General features: G+C 38.4%; 1 protein-coding gene across 2 annotated transcripts in view; it reads right to left on the bottom strand.

The window, feature by feature from the left end:
* Positions 1–2,604: 2,604 nt before the first annotated feature.
* Positions 2,605–25,042, bottom strand: part of LOC121167215 (TBC1 domain family member 23) — a 64,344-nt gene continuing 41,906 nt past the window's right edge. The window contains exons 10-19 of one of the 2 annotated variants that reach the window (XM_040996611.1): positions 24,471–24,563; positions 22,047–22,217; positions 20,246–20,288; positions 16,879–16,988; positions 15,215–15,354; positions 13,993–14,037; positions 11,953–12,041; positions 8,214–8,349; positions 6,654–6,848; positions 2,605–4,082 (exon numbers count right to left, since the gene is read on the bottom strand). In XM_040996611.1, coding sequence (XP_040852545.1) covers positions 4,001–4,082; positions 6,654–6,848; positions 8,214–8,349; positions 11,953–12,041; positions 13,993–14,037; positions 15,215–15,354; positions 16,879–16,988; positions 20,246–20,288; positions 22,047–22,217; positions 24,471–24,563 — 1,104 coding nt within the window. In that variant the 3' untranslated portion in view covers positions 2,605–4,000. The remainder of the gene's footprint in view (positions 4,083–6,653; positions 6,849–8,213; positions 8,350–11,952; positions 12,042–13,992; positions 14,038–15,214; positions 15,355–16,878; positions 16,989–20,245; positions 20,289–22,046; positions 22,218–24,470; positions 24,564–25,042) is intronic. The other variant, XM_040996612.1, reaches the window with a different exon arrangement.

Here is a 25,042-nt window from a genome sequence, read left to right as displayed (position 1 = left end):
AAAAGCAGTCGAAGGTGGCCCAAAGCCTTGGGATCCAGCACCCACATGAGACCCGGAAAAAGCTTCGTATTGGATCAGCTCCAGCTATTGTGGTCACTTTGGGAGTGAGCCATCGGACACTCTGTATATCTGCCTTTCCAATAATAAATAAATAAATAAATAACCTGGATTGGAATGGGAGCCGCTGGGACTCCAATACAAAATGACATCACATGCTGTGGCTTAGCCAACTGTACCACAAGACTGGCCGTTCGATGTGCTTTGTCTATGCAAGCATACTCTACTCCATGAAATTCTCCTAATATTTATTTTCCATGTACTTTTGGAATTATTTTCATATTAGCAAGAAGTGTTCCTAGAATTCTGAAGGAAATGATGTTACATCTGTGATTCATTTGGAAAAAAAAAAAGAAATGGCATCCTAACTCTTAGCATATTTGCATTCATTTAGGTCTTTGATTTCTTCTACACGCATCTTGCATATGAATTTCATGTCTCGGACATTAGAAATGGCATTAAAGATTTGAATGCCATTATAGCATTCAATTATAATATACAGTGAGAAGAGACACAGAGATCATCTATCAGCTGCTTTGCTCCCCAAATAATCACAACAGGTAGGGCTGGGCTGAAGCCAGGAACTTCTTGAGGTCTCCCACATAGGTGCAGAGGCCCACGCACTTGGGCTAGCCTCCACTGCATTCACAGGCACGTTTAACAGGGAGCTGGATCAGAAATGGAACAACCAGGCTATGAATTGGTACCCAGATGGGATGCTGATTTTGCAGGTGGTGGCTTTACCTGCTACGGTAAAGTTCTGTTCCTTGTCAATTTTTTTTTTTTTTGAGGGGGCTTTTTTTACTTGGAAGGTAGAGAGACAGGAGGAGAGACAAAGAGATTGTCCATCTACTGGTTCATTTCTCAAATGGTCTCTATGGCCAAAAGCCAGGTCTCCCACGTGGGTGCAGGGGCCCAGGGACATCCCCCAAGTTTTTAGCAGGGAGCTGGATTGAAGTGCAGCAGCTAGGACTGGAACCTGTGCCCATGTTAGATGCTAGCAACCAGGCAGAGGTTTAGCCTGTTGTATCAAGGCACTGTAACAGGTATTTATAAGAGTATTTGTGGTTTCTAGTTGTTCACTGCTAGTATACAGACATGATTTTTGTATATTGAACTTCTTTCAATCTTACCAAATTCATTTAGACAGTTTTCCACAAATACGGACATTTTATTTCTTCCTTAGCAATCTGTCTTTAATATTCCTTGCCTTATTGCATTGGCTAGTGTGTAGTTGTGACTGTGGGCACAATTAAATGTTCACAGTCTTTAGATAAAACCATTTAATTTTTAAACTGCAAGTCTAATGTTAGCTGTAGTTTCTTTTTTTCTGATAGACTTACTTGTTTGAAAGGCAGAGTGGCAGATCCACCCATTCATTCAGTGGTTTACTCCACAAATGTTTGCAATGGCCAGCTTTGGTCCTGGATGCCAGGAGGCGGGAAGTCCAACCAGGGTTCCCAAACAGGTGGTGGGAACCCAAGCACTTGGGCATTACCTGCTGCCTCCCAGATACATGGGCAGGAAGCTGAATCAAAAGTGCTGAATAGTAAGAACTACAGATGGGGGCATCCCAGGCAGCAGTTAAAGCCATTGCATTACAGTGCCGGCCCCAAACTGTTAATTTCAAATGGAGCTGCTAATTAATAGATAGTTAGCTTAATATGTTAGAATATCATGCTAAGGAGTTACAAGTTATGCGTAGAAACCACCACTGAAAAAATGGCTATTTAGCAGTATAAATTTATCATTACTATTAGAAAAACACACTGTAAATGGTAGCTAAATTTTGTAAATTTGGTATACAGAATTGTATACCTTAAAAAGGAATAATTCCCAGTGAGTGGTGAAAGAGGAGGTACCTACCCTTTTCATGGATTGAGTTTCTCTGAGGCTCAATATTCTCATGTTTAAAATAAAGAAATCAATGGCAATCTCACCATAATGTTAGGAATTCTGTAATCTTGGCATGTTCCTAGATATGGACATCTCTGAGTGAATCCCAATTCTGTAGTCAGTGAGCCATGAAAACGAGGACAAACTACATAACTGCCTAGGTTATTCGATGTATTTTCATTGAAAAGTCCTGACCAATCATGAGTGTGGTGGTATTAAGATGATCTGGGAATGAATTTACAAAAGTTATATGGTTCATGGTAGTAACCAACTCACTACAAGTAGAACTATTTATCATTATTTTTAAAGTTACCTCTTTTCTTTCTCTCCTTTTTTTAGATAAACAAAAATGGGAAGCTAACTTTACAAACCAGCAAACTGAACACTTAAAATTCTACTGAAATAGTCTTTAACTTTCCAATTTTGTGGTAAAGGTTTACAAGCCGGGGGGGGGGGGGGGTGGGGGGGAGGGTACATAAAGAACAGAGAGACACTTTTAGGAACAAAGTTTTGAGCAAACTGTACTTGTTTATTTACAATTGTAATTTATAAACAGTAACACAAACATCTTTACAGTAATATGAAAAAAGTCCCGTGGCTGAAATAGGGGGGAAAAAAAGAAAAGAAAAGAAAAAGGGAGAGACTTTAGGATATTTCTAAAGGGAATGGCAAGGAAGGGAGAAAAATGCAATGTAACCATTCGGGCAGGGGAGAGTTATAAATATCAAATACTGCACCAGGTGCAATTTCATGCAAATGTCTTCAACCACTCAAATTTGTTATTCATTTAGACATCAAAACAAAATGCTTTGAATTATGCTGCATCTTATTCACTTGATTCCATTAAATAAATTAAAACAACTGGCTGTTAACAGAGTATGCTTGACAATTTTACCTTTCAATCTCTTAGGGAAAATCCACTGCATGTTGGGGACACAGCAGATGATGCTTACTATTTTCCAAACAGATTTTATAAAGCAATCATTCCAGAAAGCCACATGTGTTCCTGGATTTCACTCACCGAATGTGTCTAATGTGGACTGCAACACATTATTGACAAAGCTGCAAAATAAACTACAACGTTTTTCAGTTCGTCACATTAGTAGACCAAAAATAGTTTGAAGCTACTGAACTTAAATGAGAAGATAAAATCAACTAGAGAGAAGGAAATTTGGAAATTGATGATAAAAAACAATTGCAATTTATATAGCTGATTATTTGGCTTTTATTAAGTAGATATTAATATGCTGACAGACATAATCTCAATGAGGATAAATCAACGTGTGCTCCATTCCTGTCTTGAAATACCCTGAATCAGATACTAGACTTGTAAGATACGTTTCTGTGCTCAAAATGTTCATTTTCATCTTAATATGCCTACCTTAGAAACCTGCAGGATGCAGTTTAGTACTTTTAGAAGCACTTGATGTCCAAATTATTAGATAATACAGCAAAGGTGACTGGAATCCAAGTTTCAACATTTTACTCGTTGGACTATACTCCGAGCTGGCTGGAGTATTTAGCCATTTAATTAAATATATTTCACTCTATTTAATAAGAACAGAACAGAAACAGTTAAGCTAATTATTTATATTTTTGGTTTCAGATGTTGATCAGTGAGTAAAACTAAATGACGCAAGTAAAGAAGTCTCTTCAGCTAATTTTGTCTGTAATTTTTGGTGAAGACACTGCGAATATGTGTGCGGCTGCTTTTAAACCTGAAAGAGATGCTTGTTTCCTTAAAACAGCTCTTCAAAACAGAACTGCATGGTGCAGCCCCACACCATCACGGCACAGGGCCAGTTACTGCAAAGTCACTTAATAACTGACCTTTACAATAAATCATTTTATAAAACCAAAAATTCAAAAGAAATTTTTAAAAAGTTTAACTGTCCAGAGATTGATTATAATAATTTACATTTTCTTAGACCTGCTACTCAAGCACCCCATGAGCAAAAGAAAGGTCTTCATTTAGTATTCAGTCAGGAAATACATATATTCGTGTTTTTCTTGGTTGCCTTAATTTCTGAAGTAATTCTCATTTATATTAACTTTCCAAAGCATCCAAAACTTTCATGATCTGTTGTTTTATGGCTTTTGTGGCATCTCCTGCATTTGGAATCAAATACCTATGGGAGAAAAGTATATTAATATAGGACTTTTAGACCTGAACAGAAACGTCTTCAGAAAGAATTTTTTTTTCTGTTCACAAAGTCCGCAAAAATGCCTTCCCATATCTTCCCCCAAATTTATTTCAATATACATTTAAAAACTTAATTTTAAAGAAAAAAACTCAATGTGAAAAAAATTTGGTTTTTCACAGTATTTCACAAAATATAAAGCTAAGATTCTTTACAGAAGTATAACTATTCGTAATAGATATCAAAACACAATAGAAATATTCTGCTGGCAGCAGATAAACTTTAAAATTTATCTTTAGATGATATCTAGTTCTTAAACAATGACAATTACACAGAAATTCTAAGAATAGGTAGAAGAGAATATCAGGCTAATTGGCTTTAAATGCAAATATATTTTAATTATTTACCAAAATTTTAGATCTAAACAAAAACCACTGATTGATACATATGAACACAATAAACCCCAATTTCTTTAACAAAATATCCAGAAAAACCTTTAAAACATAAAGCTCAATTACTGTAATGCATGAGTCATAATTCAAATGTGATTTGGTTAGGATTACTTCAAATGTATGTATTTGTCTGTCCCAAGGAATCCAGATGTACAAATTTATCATAGAAAAATAAATAACAAATATGTAAGTAGGGAACTTAGTAAAATACTGTAAACAATTTAGCATTAAATAACAAGATATTAGTCAAATCAACACCCTGAAAATATTCATAATAGAATATTTATTATAATTTGCATTTATAAAAATGTAAATAAATGTGCAGTATATTAAGTTTGTTTAAAAAACAAGGAAAAAAAAACCTCACCCATATCACATTGTTTTTAATTTAGTATTATATGATTCAACTTTGGGGATATATTCTGAAATACATGACATTAGGTGACTTCATCATGTAATCACCACAGAATGTATTTACACAACCTTAGATGAGAAAGCTTACTACACATCCTGGCTATCAGATACAGCCTATTGTTCCTAGGCTACAAACCTGCATAGCAACTGAAACCCAACGTTAAGTATTTGTGTATGTAAACACGTAAGTACAAACAAAGGTGAAATAAAACTACGAGGCAACAAGAATTTATCAGTTCTACTGTAATCCTACGGGCCTACAGTCATATATGCAATCCACCACGGATTATATGTCATCCGTGAATGACAGCAGATGTATACATTCGCATAGAAAGATATCTAAAAAAGATACAAAAGTGTTAACAGGCTGGGATTTGGGAACTATATTCTTTACATTTTCCCTCATTATTTGAATATTTTCACAATGTGAATATACATACTAGTGATTTCATTTGTCTTGCCTCTTTTAATGAGGTATGTATAAACAGTATAGAATTATTTGCTACTGATTGTCAGTAAAAGGTAAAAAGAACTTAATTTTACCTTCAAACTGAAGTTGATTATTTAAAAGCGTCCAGACTTAAGCTATTTATTCAAGCACTCTTTAACAAATTTCACAAGAACAGCCTGAACCAATAACAAGGTAGAATGAATCATATGCCAGAAGTCAGGAGGGTTCTATTGGCTTTAATCGCAAGCCAGGTATCATATACGGGGATCTGGGTGCCTGGTCTAGTGATTAAGCTCTCAGCAGACACCTGCATCCATCTGAGAGTGCCTGGGGTTCAAACCCGCTCTCACCCTAGACTCCAAATTTCTGTTACTGTGTTGTCTGGAGGGCAACATGTGATGGATCAAGTGGCTGAGGGCTTGCCAGCCACATGGGAGAGATGAGGACTAAGTTCCTGACCTCCAGCTCTGCCTGGCATTTGAGGAATGAATCAACAGACTGGTACTGTCTCTCTCAAGTAAATTAACTTTTGAAAAAAAAATCCGGAAAGAACCCTCTCTTGGGCTTTATGGTTACATCCACAGGTTTAAAATGGTACCACCACAAGGCACCAAGGCCTTGTACCAGTCAATGAACTGTTGGTAGTCCAAAATAAGATATGGAAAAGCTCCTACAGACAGTAAACTATTAAATTACTTAGCATCTAATTCATGGACAGCTTGTCAAAACAGGAAAAATCTGATGAAGAAAATATAAATGCTTACATTCTGAGACCAGTTTCTTATTTCATTCCAAATCAGCATTTAATGCAGCACTATTATATAAAATATATAAATAATATACAATATACATATTATATAGATACTATATAATATATTATTTTAGTGTGTAGATATAATATAGATATAATTATATATAATTAGCAATTATTAGATATTAATCATACCCATATTATATATTTTATGATTAATATATTAGATATTTGTATATAATTATATATAATTAATATATTGTATATAATAGTGCTTATTCATATGTCCTTATGCCACAAAGTTTATGCAAGTAAACACATTTGCTGAAACCATCCATTTGACATAAGAATTACAGAGAAAAAGACAGCAAAGAATATTAATAAAAGTGATTCAGGCATCCCATTCTACCATCTGTTCATCCAAATAGAGAAACTGCTTAATAATGTAACTGAAGTAATTCAGATAATATCATTTTTACAAAGCATCTTACCTTTCAATTGCTAAGATTTCTATTCCTGAAGCACCGCTGTTTCCATACTTGAAAGTAATTAGCTCAGGATGTTTTTTTTTGGATGTAATTTTAACCACAGAATTTAGTGCTTGTCGTGACTGTATATATGCCAATCCTTTCCGTGAAAGAATCTCTCTTAAACAGTACATATGTGTTGCAGTAACCAACAGATGACTTGGTAGGAAAGCATGGAAAGAAAAAAGAATTCTAAATAAATGTATTTCAAAACAAGCATCACGTCAACAGCCCACATCATGAAAGCATTCAATCCTACATGAGTTCTGAGTCAAAAAGAGATATTAAAACGTGAACTCCATGTTTCAATTTCAGTTTTAAGAGTCAAGGAACTGTGGATACAATCCCAGGAACACAATGATCTTCCGCATGCCTTCTTCCCTCTTTCCTTCTCTTCCACCTCTCCTCTTTTTTTCACTTTTTGAGCTAATATTTTTAAAATTTACATTACAGTAAAAAGGCATAATAGGTTGAAATTTTCCTTTATTTGTAGGCAACATCACTTAATAATCCTGCAAGTACTTAAAAGGCATATTTTATAATAAATGTATGAATTGAAACCATTAAATAATTTTCTACGGAAATGGAACTAACAATATTATCAATATTCACAAACTATTCTGGCTGAACACACTGACGCCTCTAAAATCAAAGACTACTCTGCCTTCACCCTGAGGGTGAAATGAGCCTGAAATTACGAACGTCTTAACTACATTCAGCTCACTTTAAAAACAGTGACAGCACTCTTAGATTTCTATGCCATACAAGAAGACAAATAACACACAGGTCTAGAATTGGAAACATTCTGGAAGTAAACTGGCTGGATTAAAAAGACCCAATTTTTAATCAAATTAAAGTTTAATTAATTTTCGGTTGATTCAACACTTAACTGATCAAATTAAATTGGGATGATTAACTGAGAAGTCACTGAAAATAAAGAGGAGGGCAGAAGAGGGGCAGGAGAGGGACGGTGCGTGTGTTGACTAGTGGGTGAAATTAGATGTAATAGACAATGCAGTGTGTCAACCATGACCGGATCCTGGATTAAGAATCAAAAACAGACTACCTAAAGATATTTCAGAGATGCTCTGAAAAATTAAGTACGTTAATTTAAAATTTTGTTAGGTGAGGCACTGGCTCTGGAGTTGTGCAAGGGAATGCTCCCACTGTTGGCAGACTGACGCTGACCATTTGTGGGTGAAGAGCCCCATCTCTAAGCTGCTTTTGAATGGTTTGATAAAGGGAAGTGTGCGCGCGTCTGTATATGGAGTTTGGTGAAGATAGAACTGGTAAACCCAGAACAACTTCATAAAAACATTCACTGCATTATTTCTTCAATGCTTCATTTAAAATTTTCAAAACAAAAATTACCTAAGAGATATTTTTATAAATTAAAACACAAAACAAGTCAACAGATGGAAAAAAATCTTACTATACTTAGACAAATAAAAGTTTCGTAGGCTCAGTTTTACATTAACTTCCCCAAGTTCAATTTTATTTCTGAAGGAGACAGTTATAAAGTACCTAGGAATCATGTGTCCATTTTCTTTCACTTCTTTACAAGGAAAATGGTGCTTGATGTCTGGCTTGTTTATCCAAGTCTGAATGTTTACAATCTCTTTTCTATCATCATCTGATATTGAAGAACTGTCAATTTCATCTATAAAGAATTTAAAATGTTAAAAAATGTTATTATCAATGGCCTGAAAAAAAATCAGCACTATTTTGAACACATGGATTGAATAAACAAACCATAATTATAATCCAGCTACAATATTTCCATACACAGAATTACTAGAAAACATTATGCATGGTTAAAAAAAACCAAGTGAAATTGATAAGTATTTCTAAAGATTAAAGTAGTTGGAGGATATCAACTTCTTTTTTTTCCCATTTTTTTAAAAAAGATTTATTTTTATTGCAAAGTCAGATATATAGAGAGGAAGATCTTCTGTCCGATGATTCACTCCCCAAGTGACCACAATGGTCAGTGCTGCACTGATCCAAAGCCAGGAGCCAGGAACTTCCTCCAGGTCCCCCACACGGGTGCAGGGTCCCAAGGCTTTGGGCCATCCTCAACTGCTTTTCCAGGCCACAAGCAGGGAGCTGGATGGGAAGTGGGGCTGCCAGTATTGGAACCAGTGTCCAATTGGAATCCCAGCACATTCAAGGCAAGGATCTCATCTGCTAGGCCACCACGCTGGGCCCTATCAACTTCTTCTTTGAAAAAGACTTATTTATGGGGCTGGTATTATGGCAAAGCCACCTAATAGCGGGCCTGGGGTGCCGGCATCCCATATGGGTTTTGGCTGCTTGGATTCCGATCTAGCTCCCTGTTTACAGCTTGAGAAAGCAATAGAGCATGGTTCAAGTTTTTGGGTCCCTGCACCAAGGGGGAGATCTGGAAGAAGCTCTCAGCTCTGACCACTGCAGCCATTTGGTGGGGTGAAGCAGCAAACGGAAATCTCTGTGTCTTCTCTCTGTAAATCTGCCTTTCAAATATAAAATCAGTCTTTGAAAAAGATTTGCTTGCCAAATGGCTGCAATAGCCAGAGCTGGCCTGAAGCCAACAGTCAGGAGCTTTTTCCTGGTCTTCCATGAAGGTGCAAGAGGCTGCTTACCCTAGGAGAGTGAGCAGGAAGTAATCAGAAATGAAGCCTATGGGATGCCAACTCTGCAGACAGTGGATTTACACACTACCTTTACATATAATGGTAACTGTGACCTGACTAGTCAGTATGCAGACAGGTCAACTTCCAAAATGAGACCTTCTTATGCACTGAAGGTGAAGATGACAGAGATCTTTTTCTCTTGCTGGTTTCTGACTTTAAGGAAAATAAGAAGTCAATCCTGGGATAATTAATTAAAGATGTAAGCTTTGCTTTCCTGAAATTTAAAACATTGTAATTATTTTTTTAAGACAAAGGAATTACAGTCCCTAAAGATATGAATTATAAATCTCCTTTTGTTTCTTAATACTTTCACATTTTATAACACACCTAAAGAAATCTGATATATCCAGGCCCGGCGGTGTGGCCTAGCAGCTAAAGTCCTCACCTTGAACACGCCAGGATCCCATATAGTCACCAGTTCTAATCCCAGCAGCCCCGCTTCCCATCCAGCTCCCTGCTTATGGCCTGGGAAAGCAGTTGAGGATGGCCCAAAGCATTGGGACCCTGCACCTGCGTGGGAGACCTGGAAGAGGTTCCTGGTTCCCAGCTTCGGATTGGTGCAGCACCGGCTATTGCACTCACTTGGGGAGTGAATCATCGGACGGAAGATCTTCCTCTCTGTCTCTCCTCCTCTCTGTATATCTGACTTTGTAATAAAAATAAATAAATTTTTAAAAAAATTTGATATATCCATACTTGAGCTTAAATAAAAATGAAGCCGTCACCCACCAGCAGTGGCCGGTGCAGTGATGGACTGAACTGGTCCATGCACTAGTTGGTGCACAAAGAGTCAAGTCTGAGGATTCACCAGGTGAGATTTTTGGGGGGACTCCCCAAGTATTTCAACTGGACTCAAAAAAAGTCTCAAGATACGTGGTTCAACCTTGGGGTACAAGTACCAGGACTTGGCCTCCTCAGTTGCTGACATCTGTGTAACAGAATATACCCAGATGCTCATGAAAGACTTGACAGCCAGCTCATCCACGTCAACAGAGGACATCCAGAACCTCATTCAAACATGTTCTCAACCCTGCTACAATGAAGCCAACAGTGTTTCAGAACTTCAAGATCACTGACACAGCACGCTTGGAGTATTCTTCCCCATGTTGGGGTCTCCAAGGCGATATCAAATGACTGTCTCCAACCCTGGGTGCTGATTGTGATAATACAGGGCAAAATGGTGGGAAGGGAAAATAGGGTAGAACAAAGAGGAGAGGGATTGGGACTGTTTCATGGAAAAATAATAACAACAAAAATTTTTTTAAAAAGAAAAACCTCGAAGACCACCAGTTTCAACTGGAAAAATATTGGTTAAATAAATTACAGAATATCCATATATTTTAGAATGAGGCATATGATCTCAAATGCAACATATACTATTACCTGTTGAGGTGAGACTTAGCAGTCCCCCCAATTTTGAAAATAGATGTTTTTTTCCTAATTCAATACACGTATCAATAAACACTATGATTATCGAATCGGGATGATTTCAGCAGTAGGGGCACAAACTATTATTTCTTGACACAATGTCTCCACCTTGTGGCCCTTAAGGACATTGCTTCCAGTTTCAAAAGGATTTTTTTCAGAAGTCCCCATTATGGATTTCTTTGAGCTTCAGTGCTATAATTCTCAATTGTCTAGAGGAGTGATCAAAGGGATTAAAACCAATCACAAGGATATTTGGTTTAGATGCTTTTTTTTTTAAAGATTTATGTGAGTGCCAGTATTCCATATGGGTGCCCACTGGATCTCAGTGCTCCATTTTTGACCGAGCAACCTGCTAATGTGTCTGGGAGGGCCGTGCAAGACTGTCTAAATGTGTGGACCTCTGAAATCACATGGGAGGCCTGGATGAAGATCTTGTCTCCCAACTTTGGTCTGGCCCAGCCCCAGCCATTGCATTCATTTGGGGAGTGAGCCAGCAGACGGAGAAAACGATTTCCTCCCTCCACCTCTGCCTGTGCAACTGCCTTTCAAATAAATAAATGAATCCTGTTTTTAACTGAAACTTAATTGGCCTTTTAGTTGAATGTCAGACTTACACAGAAAGAGGGAAATAGAGACACAGACCTCCCGTTCACTGGTTCACAGTCCAGGTGGATGCAAGAGCTGTGGCTGGGCCAGGCCTAGCTCAGGAGCCAGCAGCTTCTTCTAGGTTTCCCCTGTGGGTGGCAGGGGCACTAGGACTCGGGCCATCTTCCAGTGCCTTCCCAGGCCTTTAGCAGAGAGCTGGATAGGAAGCAGAGCATGAACCAGTGCCCATATGGGGTTCTGGCATTGCACGTGGCAGCCATATCCCCTTCACCACAATGCCAATCTGTTAAACACTATTTCTAAACTGAAATTCACCAAACTATCATCAGTCTATTCTTCTAAGCAAATAACTACGTACTGATTAATCAGCATTTCTTGCTGCATTTCTAATGGGCACAGATTTTAAAGACAAGTTTTCGTACAAAGCCACTCTCTGAAATCTTTACAGAATCTTACTTTTTTTTCCTTAAAGCAGTTGTCAGGCCAGCCCCTAAATAACCTCTAGAATCATGTCTGGTGACTGTCCAAAGCAGCCTTAGGTAAGTGAATTACTACACCTGTGTCATATTCCTCTTCATCTCCAATGCTGAAAACAGGCTTTACACCACGGTAAGGCTTGCCCACTCTGTCACTGCTGCTCACATGCCTGTGTTGTAGGGAGAAAAAATCATAAAATGTTATCAAAGATGTCGACCAAGCATCATTTCAATGTTTAAACAAAATATGAATGTTTGTTCCCTTCAGCCCCAAATGACCCATTCCTTTTGGGACAGTGAGGTTAAGGAAACTAAAAGACGACAAATAAATCATGTTAGCAAAGTCATGTTAGCATGAAATAAGGACGGGACAGGGTGAATAATCAATCTATACAAATTAACTTTTCAACAGCTTTAGAATTCATGTTAAAACTAACACTCAGATCTGTTGGCCCTAGGGAACTACTTATCCTTTCTGTACTTTGTTTCCTCATCTGTAAAATGGTAACATTGGGGCTGACATCATGTGCAGTAGGTAAAGCCACTCCCTTTGATGCTGGCAGCCCAGATGGGTGCCAGTTCAAGTCCTAGCTGCTCCACTTCCACTCCATGTCTGGCTAATGCCCTGGAAAAAGTGGCAGAGGATGGCCCTAGGGCTTGTGCCCTTGCCCTCAAGAGTTTATGAAACTCCTGGCTCAGCCTGGCTCAGCCTTGGCTGTTGCAACCATGGAAGAACTGAAGATGGAAGACAGAAGATCAATCTCTCTCTCCGTAACTCTATCAGATAACTAACATTCTTTAAAAGAAATCATAGAATTATAACAGAAACTCTGTAATTAGCATTGTATAAGGAACAGTCACAAAAATAAAACTTTTCATTAGGTAACTTAGAATATAAGCCATTATCTTTAAAAGCAGTATGTCTATAAGTCACTGAAAACACTTGAAATGATTTAAGGAAAAAATCAACTATATTCTAAAGTTTGATTTACATTCCAAGTATGACTAGAATTTGTTTCAAATATTCATATATCTTGTTACAGTTGACACTGTATTTGTAGAAAATCTGTATGAATATCAAAGCTGTAATATCATAGAGATTAAGTTGGTAAATTTTTTTTGTCCTAACTGAAGATTAGGTACATTTTTTTTTTAGATTTATTTTATTTTTATTACAAAGTCAGATATACAGAGAGGAGGAGAGACAGAGAGAAAGATCTTCCGTCTGATGATTCACTCCCCAAGTGACCACAATGGCTGGAGCTGAGTCAATCTGAAGCCAGGAGCTCTTCTGGGTCTCCCACATGGGTGCAGGGTCCCAAAGCTTTGGGCCATCCTCGACTGCTTTCCCAAGCCACAAGCAGGGAGCTGGATGGGAAGCGGGGCTGCCGGGATTAGAACCGGTGCCCATATGGCATCCTGGCGTGTTCAAGGTGAGGACTTTAGCTGCTTGGCCACGCTGCTGGGCCCTGATTAGGTACATTTTTAATTCTCAAACATATGAAGTCTTTGTCTTTTAATTGCAAGGACATCATTGAATGTAGCAGAAAACAGATTACATGTTAAAATATCCACCACAGTCTAACTTCTTTCAAGGAAAATGAAACAGATGATATGCCCAGGCTCTTTAGAATAAACTGGAGATATTACCTTATGAACACAATTATACATATCTCAAGAAAAACCTAAAATTCTAAAACTACATAATGAATTGTGCTTACGTTTAGGTATTAACATTGTCTCTACTGTTAAGGAAGGCAATATAAACACAAGTCTCCAAGCTAGTACTCTGAGTTCCTGACTTCTACCTGCATTTCTTTGTATAGGCTTCCCCTGTCTCAGAATAAAAACTTCACGTTTCATGAAGTTCTTGGGTTTGAATGAATTTCATTTTCTTCTGAGGAATGAGAGAGACCAAGAAACACGCAAGAACTAAAAAACACAAACAATCAAGCAGAAACCCAAAAGAAAAGCAGATGAATTGGCATGGCACACTCGTACAGGCAGAATGAGAAGATTTTAGCTGCATGATGTTAGCCCAGGCGGCACAGCTCGCAGACAGCACAAGGCATGCTAATCAACAAGGATGGCTGCATAAAGTGGCTCTACTCATTGGCTTACCGCTCTGTGCATGATCTGTCTGGCCAAGGAAGATTGAAAGACATTCTACAGAAGATTCAGGCACAGGATAGAACAAAATGATTATAAAAAATGCAAAAGCTTTACAATAAAAATACAGCATAACCAGTGTATATAAAGAAAACATCTCATTCTATATACAAAGAAAAACAAAAAGTGAGTTTTAAATAACACTTTAACAAAGGAACAGCCTTTTTGATAAAGTTATTACCTGGCCATTTTAAAATAAAACTTTAGCATGAATTAGTGGAAACACTAATTCAAATGGGCAGGGTTAAGCTTTTGAAAGCAGGAGTAACTACTGAGCAAATTTCTCAGGCTAATTAGAACATTGCAGCAGTTAACAGTTGGTATTTCAGATAAAGTACAACTTCTTAGACTAGTGAAAATAACCTATTATCTTAATATTTATTAAATGGGTGGGGGAGTACTATAAGAGAAAGACAACAAATCCCTCATACTCAATTCTTAAAGTCACTTATTTTAACTTTCCCAGGATACTGCAATAAGACACGACAATGAAATAAAAGAACACATTTCAAAGATCAAGCTTGCTTAGAAATGAAGGCTGTACTGCAATCTCAAGGCAAGCTCTGAATTCTTATTACAACAAAAAGGAATCAGACTAACATGTGGAAAAAGTACATGCATTATAAACTCTGAGTTACAATGAGACAATATATTCTAAACATCCTTATCAACTGCTAGCTATGACCCTCTTTTAATAATTCATGAGTAAATTGGGTTTATATTTACATTTAATTCATGGGTTTATTGGGTTTATATTTATATTCTGTAAATAAAATTCTATGACGATATGAACTCTCAGATTTGAGAAAGTAGATTTTGGCTATATCCAACACGACCATGAGAGAAAGTTCCTGCCAAGCGATCACAGTGCTGAATAGATAATTCTCCATTCACTTAACATTTGGGAAACAGTAATTATATGAAGTGTAATACACAGGAACGCTTGCTGAATTGGTAATGAATGGCATGAATGGGTAGATTGATTATGTCAACTCTGATCAGTGGAAGAGTAATAAAGTACATCATGAACTTATATCAAAAACAAACTGTGAAATCACCTAAAAGACAATGTACCTTATGCTCCTTTTCTAGAATACATTCATAGTAATATTTACTCAGTGTAAGACAAATTTTAGTTTTAATTACACATCATAGACTTGCATGAACAACTCACCGGTCGACAGGAGTCGATGTGTTCTCAATAAAACTGATAACTTTTTCTCTAACATTAACAGATTTTGTCTTCAAAGCCACAGTCATTTTGTTTACTAGTGATTTCACTCCTCTGTCATTTGAGCCATTGAAAGAGTCACCCTGAAAAAAAGAGACATATATAAATTAATTGATTTTAGGATGATTAGCAGGTCCATTACTGGTAAAGTCTGTCCGTGTGTCTGAGCTGCATTCTTGCCAGATTCAGATGCTGAATCCTAACTCCTAATACACTTCAGAGTGTGACTGCGATTGGCGATAGAGCCCCATTAGAGGTTAAGTATTACTAGATGAGGTCATGTGGGTAACTCCTAGTCCAATCTGAGCAGTCACCTTCTAAGAGGTAGGACAGGAATACATGACAGATGAAGTCCTGGGGGGATGGGCGGGGGGCAAAGATGGGTCATCAGCAAGCCAAGGAGAGCGACCTCAGGATACACACAACCAGCCAACAACCTCCTCTTAAACTTCAACCTTCCATTTCTATCATTCAAGTCATCCAGTATGTGGGATACTTGTTATGGCAGTCCTGGAAAATCAACTCACTACTTTTTAAAGAATAAGGATGAAAGGGCAGGTGTTACAGGACAGCACATCAAGCTGCTGCCTGAATCCCATATTAGGCAACTACTGTGATTCAAATCCAGCTTCCTAGCAATGAAGTAGATGATGCCCAGGTTCTTCCCTGTCATCCATATGAGAGACCGGAGTGGAGTTCCAGGCTCCTGGTTTTAGCCTGATCTAGCCTGGCTGTTGGCAGGCATTTTGGAAATGAGGATGCAGAATACCATTTTCTCTATCTCTATCCTTTTCTCACTTTGTCTTTCAAGGAAATCTTATTTAAAAATGTAGAAATAGAAAATTATATTTGCATATACATATATGCATGGTCTTCAGTTACATTTATAAGAAATACTGAAATACATTTATAAGAAATACTTCCCTGAAAATATAAGTGCATTGTCATTCACATAGCTGGTTTTAAACATGTATACTTTGTACGGTTGGGTTTTGTAAAACATTCCCATCTAGGTCTGTTATTTCTTCAAAAAATTTCTTCATATACTTAACACAATAGGTGTGGACATAACTCTTTTCTAAAAAAAAAAATCATTTTATTTCAAAGGCAGGGAGCCAAAACCAAAGAGAAGAGATAGAGCTCTTACCCACTGGTTCACTCGCCAAATGCTTAAAGATCTTGCTGGAGATTATGATGAAAAGAGGGTTATAGAGGTAAAATGTGAGCACAGGTGTGCAGATACAAGGGCTCAGATAGTAACCATGACCTTAAATGCCTCTTCTTATTTCTATTTCTCTATTTCTCTGTAAAGAATAACCATTGGCGGGGGATCCAGAATTATCTCCATTAGATATTTAAGCTGGAGCATATGGTAATACCAAATTGCAGCTAGACTACTGGAAATGAAAATGAATTTAGCATCTAGACTACAAGAATTCCTGACTAGTTCAGTTGTGCAGGCTTGCTCCACTATTTCACTAACTTCACAATAATGATGTTCCTTATTATATGAGTAAAAATATTTTAACTTCATTTCCATTATGATGAGGATTTAGTAAGTAATCACCTCTATGAAGTCTGGTGACGTATTCTACACATACACTTACATCAACAGAAGAACTGATGCTGCTTCTTGAGCCCGAGGTACTAGCAATCCAATGGCCATATCCATTTTCAGGCCCATCCACATTAATGTCTGCCAGGTGCTGCTGCAGTGCTAGGATAACCGGAACAAATAACACAGGAAATATTAAAACCCTTTGGAAAGATTCATTCCCAAAGAAGTGCAATAAACCTGTCACAGCTGAAGAAAAAAGGATCTACGGTCATAACCACAAATACCTTCCTGCATTTCTGCAAAGGAGTAAAGGGACTGTAGGCTGTAGCAAACCCTTTCCTTCCTCCTAAGGCCCTCTTTACACAGATGTATTTATTCTAAAGATTTACTCATTACTTTCATTGGAAAGGCAGATTTACAGAGATCTTCATCTGCTGGTCCACTCCCCAAATGCCCATAAAACCCAGAACTGAGCCAATCTGAAGCCAGGAGCCAGGAGTCAGGGGCCAGGAGCCTCCTTCAGGTCTCCCACAGGGCTGCAGGGTCCCAAGGACTTGGGCCATCCTTGACTGCTTTCCCAGGCCACAAGCAGGGAGCTGGATGGAAGTGAAGCAGCCAGGACATGAACTAGTGTCCATATGGGATGCCAGTGCTTAGAGGTGGAGGATTATCTACTTCAGCATTTACACAAGCTCCACAGATACCATTTTTAAACTGCCCTTAAGGCTGCTATTTGTACAAGTTTTATATTTTCTATTTGAAAAATTAATCTTTAAAGTCTCAAACACAATCTCTGCAACATTTTTACGATAAAAAAAGTTAGTGAAAACCTATTGTGGCATTTGTTATGCCAGAGGAATTCTCTTAATAAAAATAGCAGTCACAGGCACTAACATTCATGGAAACAGGGACTACTCCTGGTAAAAGAAATAATTCAAAGTTTTTTCCAAAGTTTCTGAAGGCTCAACTATAACTACACACACACACACACACACACACACACACACACACACACAGAAGGCTCAACTATAACTACACACACACATACACACACTCACAAAAGCTCTAAAAATACTTTTGAGAATTACAAATCTAATAATCACATTTCAGGATATCTAATAAATAGCACTGGACATGGGGATGGTCCTTGTTTAGCAGTAATGAAAATAACTCCAATGGCGGGGGGCAGTGTTATGGCTCAACTGGCTAATCCTCTGCCTGTAAGCTCCAGCATCTTATTTGGGTACCAGTTCATGTACCAGCTGCTCCCCATAAGGACTGCTTGGTGTCCCAGATGCTCCACTTCCCATGCAACTCCCTGCTTGTAGCCTGGGAAAGCAGTAAAGGATGGCTCAAACCCTTGGGACCCTGTACCCACGTGGGACACCCAGAAGAAACTCCTGGTTCCTGGCTTCGGATCGGCTCAGATCCAATCACTGAGGCCACTTTGAGAGTAAATCAGCAGATGATCTTTCTCTTTGTCCCTCTTCTCTCTGTAAATCTTTCTAGAAAAAAATAAATAAACCTTTGAAAAATTATCTTTTATATACTGTTTTTCAGTCATTCTGGTTAAACATTCTTTATTTTAAAAAGTAAGACTAGGGACCGGAACGGAAGCCCAGTGGCTAATGTTCTTGTCTTGCATGCACCAGGAATCCATAAGGGCACCAGTTCATATCCCAGCTGTTCCAATTCCCATCTAGCTCCTTGTTTGTGGCCTGGGAAAACAGTGGTGGAGGATAGCCAAGTACTTTGGGATACTGCAGTCATGTGGGAGACCCAGAAGAAGCTCCTGGCTTCAGATCAGCTCTGCTCTAGCTGGTATGGCCATTTGGGGAGTAAATCATTGTACTGAAGATCTTTCTCTGTCTCTCTTCTCTGTAAATCTGCCCTTCCAATAAAAATAAACAAATCTTTAAAAAAAATTTTTTTATTTTAAAGATTTATTTTTATCAATTTTTTATTGGAAAGGCGGATATACAGAGAGGAGAGACAGAGAGGAAGGTCTTCCGTCCGATGACTCACTCCCCAAGTGAGCACAACAGCCGATGCTATGCCGATCCGAAGCCAGGAGCCTCTTCTGGGTCTCCCACGCGGGTGCAGGGTCCCAAAGCTTTGGGCCGTCCTCGACTGCTTTCCTGGGCCACAGGCAGGGAGCTGGAAGGGAAGCGGGGCTGGCTGGGATTAGAACTGGCGCCCATATGGGATCCCGGGCGTGCAAAGCGAGGACTTAACCACTTGCGCCACCGCGCCGGGCCCTAAAAAAATTTTTTAAATCCCATTTTGTAGATAAATTCTTGGTATGAACTTCAGACATCATGATATGAGATAATGACATCCTTGCTAATATCAAGAAGGGCAAAAGGATATAATACTTCCAAATTTATAAAAATTTTAAGAACTTGAGCAATAAAATTACATTAGGTTGATCTTATTTTAGTAAGACTATCAGGATTAAAATTCAAGATTCATTTACTTTTCACATCTATTGTCTTGATTTTAGTCATTAATTTCCCCCAGGATTTATAGTTTAATACTTTTATGGTATTACTTTTTCTAATTATAAGAAAGGCTCTTTTTAATCTTATTGCAATTAAGCAATCCTTCAAAAATTCTCAAATACTTAACTGCAGAGATCGTGCCAATTAGTTCACTATCCCAGATTACTACACATTATTCTGCAGATTAACACAGCCTTTTTCATTCCAGTCGATCAACATTTAGCTGTTTCAATGTTTAACGTGATGGGCTGGCATTGCGTTAAGCCACGACTTGTGACGTGGGCATCCCTTATCATAGTGCTAGCTCCAGTCCCAGCTGCTCTGCTTCTGATCCAGCTTGCTCTAACACATGTGGGGAAGTTGCAAAAGACGGCCCAGGTACTTACACCCTTAACACCATGTTGGAGACTGGGACAGAGCTCCGGGCTCTAACGACTGGCCTAGACTAGCGCTGGCTATGCAAGCCAGCTAGGGAATGAATCAGCAGATTGAAGAGCTCTCTCTCTCTCTCTCTGTGTCTCTCCCTTTCTTTTACACAAACCAAGAAATAAATAAAATAGAATTGTAAATAAAATGCTTACACAGTATAAAGGGTATACAGTAAGAATTCCTCCAACCTTTGCTTCCCAGGCCTACTAACTAGTTCTCTTACAGGCAAATAATATAGGCAGTTTTTCATACAGACATTTAGAGAATTAAATACATATAAATAGTCTTTTATCAAATATTCACTCTTGTCATGTTAAGTTTGTCTGCTATATGTATGTTCTTCCTGGCCTGACTTTTCTGAAAATACAGAATGACTAAATAGAATACCTCATCATTAACTAATTATGTCACTGCAAATTCACTGTGCTTATATTCAATGTAATTTTTTCTAAAAAGTGGAGACAAAGAAAATAAATTAAATCTTACCCATAAATCCTCCACTGGCAATACTCACATATTCTTTGTTTTTCTGTAACAAAAATTTAAATGTAGTTAAAGTTTCTGATAGTTCTGAGGCATTGTTGAATATTTACATATTATATGCTTGCAAACCAGGCTGGGCAGGGCTACAAAACCTGCTGGCCTACATGTAAAACGGGTTAGGGGGAGAGTCAGGCTGGACTAAGAGACTACATCCATTGGTGCATGCATGAGCCAGAGTGGGTGCAGGCTAGTTGGGCACTGCCACAGAATTAGCTGGCAAGTGCTGTGACTGGGGGCAAATTCTGTCAAGCTAGACTGTACAACCACCTGGAGAGTGCAAGATCGGGCCTGGGAGTGGGCCTAGTAGGGAAATTGTGGGCACCTCTCTGATGGGCTCCCAACTCCCACTGGTAAGTATGAGAACCATGGCAAGGGGCAGGCCTGTCTAGACAGGAGACAGCACCTGCTGATATAAATGTGGACTGGATAGTGGGGCTGGTTGGGTTGAGCTAGGTTTCAATGCCCATTGATATGTATGAGCTGAATGAGATGCGGGACAGACTGGATCAGTTTGCTGCATATAATGGCAACCACAGAAACTAGGGTTGGAGGTGAGCCTAGTGGGGGTTATTGCGGGTCACTCCAACGAGGCTGCAGTTTCCATTGGTATACTTGAGGGACAAGTGTGTGGTGAGCAGGGTTGGGTTGGACCGGAGCATTCACTGTTTTACATTAAGAGTAGGGAGCTGGAGAAATAACCAACTCAGAAACTATAGCTACCAGTGTGTGTATAGGCTGATGTGGGTGACGGACTGAGCCAGACCTCATACTGGCAAACACACACGCAAGAGTCAGGTCTGGGATGATTTTAGATGAGGTTTCTTTGGGGATCCCCCCTAACAGAACTGTTGGACTCAGAATTCCAACTATGGGGAGAATCAAAGGATCAGTGGTCTGACTGTGGAGTCCATGTTTCAGAACTGGGCCTCCTCAGTGATCTAAAGGAACAGTGGATGGCATGCCCAGATGCACATGGTATGTATAGCAATCTGTTGGGTCTTGTAAAGGACATCTGGCATTGTAGCAGAGGGGGAAAGGCAGAATAAATAGGTCAACTCCCCCAGCAAAGAGTGGACAGCAAATATGTGGGTGAATGGAGACTCTAGGGTGGACTGTGTCAGTCACTTGGAAGGATTTCCTCATCCTTGGATCAGTGAGATCAACAGTATTTCAGAACTACTGAAACCACTTCAGCAGAACGCTTAGGACATGTTTCATATCAGGGACCCTGGGATGACATCGGGTGGCCATTCCCCATCCCCAGGTACTGAGGTGGTTGGGAGGCTGAGTGTGGCTTCTTCCCTTATATCCACTGTCCCCCAAATACAGGAAGAAGGAAAAAAATGTGGAAACCTACTTTCCCCTAACCCTCAATTTCCCATCCTAATAAATTACGTAAATACTATCAAAAATAAAATTAAAACATATTAAAAATAAATAAAAATATGGTATTGCAAATCTACAATACAATTAGTTACCTGTCTGAAAAACATAATTTTTTAGCCCTGTCAGTTTTTATATAGAAATGAACTGCCGATATTTGTAACTTAAACATGAAAAATAAATCATAAAAGCACGAGACCAAAATTGAAGATGATCTTTTCTGGCAAGAGACAAAACCATGCATCTGTGAAGGAAATGGTAGATAGATATGATAGCATACACGAAAGCAAAAAGGTAAGTATGCAAATTCCTTCAAGCTGATAGCAATAAACAAGCAAAAGAGATACAATTATTACCATACCTGTAAAAAGTGTGCGAGAACCATGTTCATGTACATGTCTTCTTCCTCCCTACCACTGCCCATAAAGCAGAGGTGCTCCCCACCAGCTACGGAACCAGACTCAATGGACTGCTTCTGTGCTTCCAGCAAGGATTTTACCGACTGTGCAAACTCAGATGGATTCTGGAGCATCTAGACAATCAGAAAAAACAATGTTTTAATCTGACAAGCCTGTGTTTCACACATATTTGCAAAGCTTAAAATATTTTTCTGGGATGGGGTGGGGAAGGGAAATCCCAGTGCCGGGATACGCCTTGCAAACAGAGTGAAAATGCAACAAACAAAATCCTGTGGATAAAGAGAAAAAATACATATAAATGGATCTATAACATGTAAGAAAAAAAGCTGAACATTCATTATTACATTACTAAAACTACAACAATGCAGAAAAAAATCTATTGTTACTGTTTTTGTCTTTCATGTAACAGAAAACTTTTACAGTATCATCACACTTTAACACCAAGTATAAAAAAAACCCAGTAACAGCTCAAAACAAGCTATTTTTTTCCATTTATATACCAGACCATATATATCTCAGACATTAAGTCACAAATAGTAAACACTATTTATTACTGTGAGATTAGAATAAACAGTTGAAAATTCATTTAGCTGCAAAACTTTCAATTTTTAATTTACATATTAGAAAGGTAAGGAGAGGAAGAATAGTGGGGACAGAGAGAAATCATCATCTACTTGTTCACTCAGTGAAATGCCTACAGTCAAGGGTGGGCCAGGCCAAAGCCAGGAGCCTAGAACTCAATCCATCCCCCACTGGGAAGGAAAGGACCCAAGCGCCTGAACCATTACCTGCTGTCTCCCAGGATACACACTGGCAGGAAGAAGAGAAGCTGGGATTTTAGCACCAGGAATGTGGGCTTCCAAATTACCAACTTAGCCACTCTATTAAATGCCTGCCCCACTCTAATTTTTAAAAACCTGTTATAATGGGAATTCATAAAAACAGTGAAAACGCAACAGAACAATGAACTATATATAAAAATAAGTTGTAAAATATAAATAACATATTTACAAAAACGCCCAATGTCATTGTTAGTCAATATTTTTCACCCATGATTCCGGTAAATTATAAAATAATTAGTAATAGTCAATAATACTGATGACATAGTCATTCTCATTTACACTTATGAAGTATAAGGTGGCTTAGCTTTGAAAATATTTTTAAAGTTTAATTTGTTATATTTATTTGGAAGGCAAAGCAAAAAAGAGAGGGATAGACACAGAGAGAGGGAGCAAGGGGGAGAGAGAGAAAAGTGAGGAGTGATTTTACATCTATAGGTTTACTCCCTAAATGCCTGCAACATGCAGATCTGGGCCACCTGTGCAAGTAAATGCCTGGAGCTCCATCCCAGTCTCCCACATGGTGGCAAAGATCTAAGTACTTGAGCCATCATCTACTGCTCCCAAGATATGCATTAGCAGGAAGCTGGATTAGAACCAGAATGAGGATTTGATACTACACTTGATCTTAGCCAAAAGGCTGAGAAGCGATAGAATGAGGATTTGAATCCAGGCATTTTGATATGAAAGGCAGATGTCCCAATCAATCTCTTAACTACTTGGCCAGTCTCCAATCCTGAATACATTTTAAAAATGTCTAAGGGAGAAATTTCAAAAGGTTCGGAGTTCACCCGCAGGATATAAAGCGGTTGTGGTGGCCTTTTTCACCTATAGTGTCCTCCACTTGTCAACGAGTTTCTTCTTAACACCCGCCATGCATGTCCTTTCTCACACCCTTTCCTCGGCTGGTAAACAGAAGGGTAAACTGCTTCTTCAACCAAAGGGTCACCATTATCACTCCTCTTTCTGTTGTCCCTATCTCTGAGGCTCTCATAACCCAAGAAGGGCTTATACGAGGCCACCATATGTTCTTCCAATGGCTCCACATATTTCACGATATTTACTTCCTTCCTTCATTACTTCATTCCTTCAATTGAAACAACCCTAGGATAGTAATTAACAACTGAGCACATACATGCCTTATTAAATAGTAGTTTCTTGTACATATAAATGCTCAATACTAAAAAATTTACAATTTAAGTTTTTAACATTCTTACTCAATTTATTATAAGAGCTGACATTTATGGAGTACTTACAGGTGCAAAGCACTATGCTAAATGCTCTATCAGGTAGCTGAGAATCAGGTAGCTGAGAATGCTCTATCAGGTAGCTTAGAACTTTCTGACACAACAATGGTAAGCAGGAATAAGCCAGAGTTCACATCGTTTCACACACCCTTTATGATGTCATAAGGGTGTCAAGAAAAATATCCCCAGTCTGGGACATGTGTATTTATTTCTAAGATAAAGAAAGTAATTATCTTCACTTTTACTTTTAACAAAACACTTCATCAGCATTTATACTAACCAGATCAGAATCTAAGTGGAAAGCAGTTGATAAATGACCAGCATTATACTGTTCTGCAGGACGACAATCCACCACGAAGAACCGGACTCCTTCCTAAAAGGGAAATATTTGACATTCGAATTTACAAGGTGTTTCATATTATAATGTATAACAGTAAAAGAATTAGCCAACAAAAGGAGATTAAGTTTATTAAGAAAATAGGTCTCACATAGTATTAGGAGGACTCTATTAAAATAGAAAGACGAAATAATTTCAAGGTTCTATCTATACATTTATTCATTTCTAAACAGTTAAAACATTTTTGATACACTGTTCTTGACTGGAAAGCCCTTAAATATGTATAAAGAAAATGTCATTTTAATATATAGAACTAATTGTACTGGAATTTATTTTTTTTAAAGATTTATTTTTATTATTTTTTTATTGGAAAGGCGGATATACAGAGAGGAGAGACAGAGAGGAAGAGCATCCATCCGATGATTCACTCCCCAAGTGAGCGCAATGGCCGATACTATGCTGATCCGAAGCCAGGAGCCTCTTCTGGGTCTCCCACATGGGTGCAGGGTCCCAAA

The sequence above is a fragment of the Ochotona curzoniae genome, unplaced genomic scaffold, assembly GCF_017591425.1.
Source record: "Ochotona curzoniae isolate NIBS_2020 unplaced genomic scaffold, NIBS_Ocur_1.0 patch349, whole genome shotgun sequence".
NCBI lineage: Eukaryota > Metazoa > Chordata > Mammalia > Lagomorpha > Ochotonidae > Ochotona > Ochotona curzoniae.
Note: the sequence above shows the minus strand (reverse complement) of the source record. Positions and strands in the feature narration are given on the sequence as shown.